At 28.7% G+C, this 6,942-nt stretch overlaps 1 protein-coding gene across 4 annotated transcripts in view; it reads left to right on the top strand.

Moving 5' to 3' along the window:
* The window catches only part of LOC110412175 (ATPase complex subunit), a 3,150-nt gene extending 1,386 nt beyond the window's left edge, over positions 1–1,764 (top strand). The window contains exons 6-8 of one of the 4 annotated variants that reach the window (XM_021422657.2): positions 287–462; positions 554–671; positions 1,080–1,764. In XM_021422657.2, the coding sequence (XP_021278332.1) occupies positions 287–462; positions 554–671 (294 nt within the window). In that variant the 3' untranslated portion in view covers positions 1,080–1,764. The other 3 variants (XM_021422656.2, XM_021422658.2, XM_021422659.2) reach the window with 3 other exon arrangements.
* Positions 1,765–6,942: the final 5,178 nt, after the last annotated feature.

Raw genomic sequence — 6,942 nt, 5'->3', positions numbered from 1 at the left:
TTTTTTTTTTTTTGGATCAAAGATAAATTGATTCAGTGAATCTGTAACTCTAAAATAAAAATGAAAGAGAACTAGCGTAGTGTTTGACTTATGATCCTCCTAACTATATCACCTTAGAACATGAGCTTCAAGGGCATTAGCCTGCAATCATGAGGGAGTTGTTTCTTTATTTACTGAAGGTCAAGTTATGGAATTTCTGGTGCCCATCAATGTCGCTAATAAGTTATTAATTAAATAATCATGTTTTATAATTTTATGTGTTGCTAAATAAATTTTGTGGTATAAGGTGTCATTTATAGACTCATGGCTCTTATGCCGGAATCCAATTAAACGGCTGCTTCTTCGAACCATGAGGAAGTCTATTGATGGTGAGAAGGATGCTCTTCAGAGGCAGATTGTCTATTCATTTGGTGACCATTATTACTTCAGAAAGGAACTGAAGATACTGAACCTTCTAACTGGGTATTTAAAAGTTTTTTATATCCAAATCTATAACATCATTATCCATATGTTACTGTTGGTCTAAAAATATGTTTTTGTTATCTGTTTGAAGGTATATTTTCCTGCTTGACAAACTTGGTAGGGTAAGATGGCAAGGCTTTGGTTTGGCAACCCAAGAGGAATTATCATCACTTCTTTCTTGCACCACACATCTTCTGGAGGAGAAATAGGTGCGCCAGCATGTTATAGCTATTTTATAATCTTAATGCATTCTTTGATCTCAATTTTTGCTTTTGAAGGATACTAGTTTCACAACAGAGTGAGGGTGTGTTTTGTTTCTGAAGTTGTTCCTACTTGCCATTTGCTATTCTCATTTACATAGAGAATACAAAAGCCTTGCAAAAATGTGTATGCAGATTGAAAATGAAATTGGTTTTAGATGACAGAAAACTGAAAATAATCTAAACATTTGTTTCTCTGTTTTCCATGAAAATAAAGCAGATAACAAAAACAGAAAGTGCTTTTGTTCCTCATGCCGAATGCAATCTAAAAATAAAATAGGAAGCAATCCTTCTACTATTGTCAGCTTTGTCTTCATTTCATTTTTTTATATTCTAAAAATCCTTCTTATATGCTAGTATTTTATGTAGGACTATATTGGGTTACTTCTGTAAAATGATCCTATCATTCCTTTGGTATTCCTTGCGGATGCTTTGGCTTCTCTGAAGTGCTTTAGCCGTTACTATAAGCCTCTTGGCGCAAAAAGTTGAAGAAAACTTTATAGTTTGAGAGACCTCAATTTTGTTGTAGAGTACCTTGGTATTAAGTCTTTCCCAAGAACTGATGTACAATAATACCCTGTTTTCAGAGTTGAATGAATTTTGTTTCGAATTTCTATTCAACTATAAGAATAAGACGTATCACCTCTTCAACATTGTTTAGATTTAACGTAACGTTTTCACCACCATCGATGTTCTTAATTCGATAGGCAAGCTATTAATATTGCCACATTTCTGGCGTTTTACAAACAAATATTTTTCCTAGTGGAAGAAGTGTTCTACAAACAGATTAATTGATGCAAGCGAGCTGGAAAATATTTCTATGCTATGATTAATGCTTAATGTAGCTTTGGTAATTGATAGAGCTGAAAAGGAACCAGACTTTGTTACTAGGGGGGTAAGTGTGAAGGCGGTTACTGTTGTATACAAAAGGTCTGGCTGTGGTTGTGTCGGACATCGACCATTGCGTAATGAGTGGCCCATGGGCCCGGAGGGTTTATGGAGCCCACTGCATATACCTAACAAAGGCAGGTACTGTTTTTCAGGATAAGACGCCCACATCTCCAATTATCCATCTTCTCTTCTATATGAAAAAAAACGAAATTTTGCTTTTAATCGTTATATTTTATTAAAACAATAATTTTAATCTCTGTATAACAATTTATATATATATTAAATTTTTATACTTTTTAAATTTATTAATGTTAATTTAAACCTTAATATTGTTAAAATTTTATTATTAAGTGTATAAAATTGACATATGATCGAGCTAATATGATATTGATTGAAATGCTTTGATATTTTTTGTTAACGTAATATTAAACATGTGTTGACATGGCAGGATCATTATTGAATATGTGATTGAATAGACTTACTCAAAAAGTTCAAAAGTAGAAATGATAAAAGATACGTGGAGAAAAAGATGGAGGAAAGTATAATTATAAAAAAAATTAAATTAATTGATTAAACGACTAAATTTCTATACAAGTACACTCGTCACATGAATTTTGGATAAGGACTTAAAATATTGGTGAAATAAAAGCTATATATTTTATCATTAAGAACTGTGGCATTGGTGTGCTTGCATAATGGTAAAGATGAGGAAGAAGAACACTGACATTTTCTTTTTCTAATTTTTTTTTTCCGTCATAGAAGATTCGATGCCATTTCTCTTGCAAGGAAAGTTGAGCATAAGCCAGTCAAGACTCAAAGAGAGCAGGGTATATCTGGTGCCACAAGTCATATATAAGTATAACCTTTACTCAAAGTCTCCAACACTGAACTTTATGGATATTCATCCATTGTCGAATACTCAATTTATTTCTAGAAGGCAAGGTGTTAGCATGGATTATTTTGATTGGTAGATGATAAATTAATGATGAGTTAATCACCCAGTCAAACAATTAACTTGGACGGTGTAAAAAGGGATCGCCAGGAAAATAAATGCTTGGAGAAGAAAGTCAAGAAACTTTTTTGACAAAGAGAAATGTTAATTATCAGAAGCTCTAACACGGACTATAGCCTATATAAACTTATAAATTAGAAAGAATAATAATAAGATCAAATTGTCATGAATATCTTATAGTCAAATACCCTATATTATATGATCCAATTAAGTAAAACAAAATTGCATTTTATAATTGGATTTGGGTAAGATTAGAATAGTAAACTGCTATGCGTCCTGAACCCAAAGTTTGAATATGTCTAAGGATACCTATTATTTAAATTTGATTATAACTAATAATTTTTAATATTAAATTTTATTTTTATATTTATATCATTTTTTGATGCAATATTTATTAAAATTCATTAATTATTTTAAATATAATTTTAAATTTTAACTTAATTTTTTATTAACTAACTTTAGTTTATTAATTCAATGTTTATTAATTAAAATTTATTTCAATCGAGTAATTAAATGTATTTAAATATTTAACGGGTATTATCTAATATATCTAGATATGAGTTCAAATAACAATTTTAAATTTTAATTTAATATTTATAGAGTTCAGATATCTTGTCAAAAAATAAAATTCAAAGTCAGATATTTAAAAAATAACAAATACTATATGTGTTTAGGTTTCTATAAAATAAACTTCATCTTCATTCCAAATATAATTTTGATTAAGTAGATTTGAAATCTAAATCTTTTTCTTCCATTCACCTTTATGCTAATGATAATTGCAACGATTATGCTAATGATAATTGCAACGATTAACTGAAGATTGAATAAGTTAGTAAACCAATCTTATGAATGATTGATCATTATTAAATCACGAATATTCTAAATAGGCATGAATCTCACTAATGATCTTAATTTGCTATTATTTTTAATTTTAAGAAAAAAAACAAAAATGATTTTGCCAAATTCGAGGCTTGGGTATACAGATATGGGATCAAAATGATGGTGCTCAACCATTCGTTATAATTCTCTCTTAGTCCCCATGCACATGTTCGTCATTGTCGCCGAATGATGAAAATAGGAAGCTTCCTTCTTATTTTCCCGGTCGGCTGTTGGTAGAAGATAGATATACTACTATATATATATATATATTAATTAATTATCAATGCATTAGCATGATCTATATTTTCAATGAAAGCGCGTACATATGTTGTTTTTCTCTTTAAAGGGAAATTTTATAAATTTCTTTGACTAAGCATATCCCTATGAATGTAATAAATAAATAATTAATGATGCAAACGATCGCCTACGTATACTCTTAACGTTTCAAGCCTATGGCATGTATCTCTAGTCTTATTGACTACTTAATATTTCATGTTGTAGAAATCTTCCTTCTAGACGTATGCTTTGGACCGAAATACAAGTTTCTATCTGTTTATACAGACAGGTGGTACTCGAAATTCACCTAAATTTTTTCAATTTGACAAACTCAACGAAGGATGTGATATTCAGTTAATAATTTGATCGGTATATATTTTTTTAAGAAAAACAAGTGACAAATACTGAAGGGGACCCTTACTTTGAACTGTTGTTTCACGTTCGAAAATGAAATTCATTGCAAGTAAATCAATCATAATCATCTAGATCATGTTTATTGCTGTTATCCCCCCTGCACCAAGTCGCCACTTGGATTTATTTTTGCCTTTTAAGTGATTGTGATTTTATGAACTTTGAACTTTGAATAAAGCTGCAAGTTAGAATACATTTTTAATTTTTTTTCAAAAAATAGAAATAATATATATTAATGCTTTAACTGGTGAGGGCTTATTCATGTATCTAGGTAAAGAAAATAAATTAAAGAAGTTTAATTTTTTGAATATCCATAAATATTCATGCATCCATATCATTAATGTAAAGCTCAATTAATCCTTTTAATCTTTTTTTTTTCTGTTCAAAACTAAGGGCCCGAAACAATTAAGCATTATATTTAGATCTTTAATTCTTCATAATCATAACCATACTTAAATTTTCCCACTCATTCTTAACAAATAAAAAACATCAATTCAACGAATCTATGAAATAAAAACAATAAAATATATAATATTTTAAAAAAGTTTAAATTATTTTAAAACATTTTAAAAATTATTATTTTTTATTATATTCAATCAAATTTATGTGCTTTTATTTTAATCTAAATATGCTTTTATGATATTTGTCTTAGTATTATTTATTAAAATATCATTTATATTTATATAACTATGACGTAAAATGTTAAACGCTATGTGATATTATTATCATATTACGTCATCATCTACTATAATAAGTTAGAATGTCACATTTACACTAATTATGATATATTAGAATATCATATTAACATTATATGAAATAAAATAAAAAATTATATTTTAATTAATGATAATTAATCAATAATTAATTAAAAATTTATTTAATTTAAAATAAAAATATAAAAAATAATTAAATATAATAAAAAATAAATTTTTTTAAAATATTACGTAAAAATAAAATTAATAATTTTATATACAATAGAAGAAACAGATCCAAACTTTCACCCTTTCAAACATTTTAGCTTGGGAAATTTTAAGGTTGAGCAATGCAAATATATACCTTACATTTTAGGTCACCAAGGGGCTAATAGTACGCGGCGTCCGTAATGGACCTGTACTTTTATGCCATGTTTGTCTTGCGGCCTTGGTCAAAACCACCGCCTCGGGAAACCAACCCCATCTATTCCCTCCAAATTTCACGCCCAGCCGAAAGAAAAAACTAGCCCTAACTTTTCACATTATTGCCAAACATGTCCTTCACATTCTTCTTCATCCCATAGCACGAACCTCATTATAAAAAGTGGAGGGCACATAGGGACAGATAAGTCATCTTGAACATAAAAAGGGGCATGGCACATTTTGTCTTTAAGTTAGTTTAATGGAAACGTGGCCTATATCTCTTTTTTTTTTTTTCTTTCTCCTTTTAAGACCGACCAAGTAAAGTAAGATGGGAAATAACTGTGCATTGGGTCCTGATAAAGCAGAACTCAGTACCCCCTTCCAACCCCCCGCCCCCCCAAAAAAAGAGAAATGGTGCAATGTTGTGTTATCTTCCATTTCAAAAGGGGTTAGCTTTGTTGTTTTGTGGAATGAGTGGTGCCTTTTTTTTGTCTAATGAAATTTGCGCCCACAAATTGTGGGCAAATGAAGTTTTGAGTTTGGTTGGTAGGGTCAATATGATATTTTCAATTTAATTGGGGAAATTCACTTCCTTATGATTGTTGCCATTGTGACTTTACAAAGCTTTTATACGAGTCAAAACCTTGGGCTAAGAGATCTTGAAAAGACAACTAATTGAAGTGCCCACAATGGCTTGCCTTCACTCTTTCTAGAACTACTTTCCCTTACACAAGCTTTAAAGTTATTTCAACTAAAGAAAAAAAGTTGGTACACAAATTGAAATTATTGTGTTAGCCTAGTGCAAGAGTCTTTTTATCAGTTTATGGATAGCAAGATTTATATAAGCTTTAGACTTTAGATAAAGTTAATCATCTCGGTAATGAAATGAACATCCTTTTAAGTGTATGACATGCTTGAATAGTATGAAGCTTATGGTTTACGGATAAATTAACTAACATTAAAGTTTGTATGCAATTCAAAAAAAAAAACTTGAAAATAATTGCAAAGTCTAATATCAAATAAGACTGCTTTTATGCACTTGGATACCTTGTAGATTAAGATAAATTGTACCTACCTTAAATTACATGATTAATTATATGTATATGCATCAACATTTTTTTTGTTTTGCCTTATAAATGAATACAATCAGAGGTAAGTAATTTTCTGTTAAAACTAATTTTTATCAAATTTATCAAAAAAAGTTGGTTAAAATGATTTGATTAATTTGATTTTTTGATTAATTCAAAAATAATTATGATCCAATCGGTTAATTTGGTAGGTTTCAATTTTGATTTTTTTTGGTTAATCGGATTAACCAATTTAAGATTATATGTAAATAAATAAGTATAGTTTAGTATATTTTCATATTTATTGAAATATTTTGATATTTTTAATCATGCTTGTTGATATCTTAATGTTATTAAGCTAATTATATAGAAAAAAAATTAAACTAAGAAAATTTGACTTTGAGTCCAACAAAATTTCAAGTAATTCTATTACCGATTGATGTATTTGATTAATTAGTTAATAATTGATTCGCAATTGATTCAATTAATTTTTTTTGAAAATATTTAATTAATTTAGTTATAAAATTTTTTAAATCAAATTAACCATTTGCTCCTCTTATTATACAATT

This window comes from Theobroma umbraticum, unplaced genomic scaffold (assembly GCF_002168275.2).
Source record: "Theobroma umbraticum cultivar Fairchild unplaced genomic scaffold, ASM216827v3 scaffold_95.0, whole genome shotgun sequence".
Lineage (NCBI taxonomy): Eukaryota > Viridiplantae > Streptophyta > Magnoliopsida > Malvales > Malvaceae > Theobroma > Theobroma umbraticum.
Note: the sequence above shows the minus strand (reverse complement) of the source record. Positions and strands in the feature narration are given on the sequence as shown.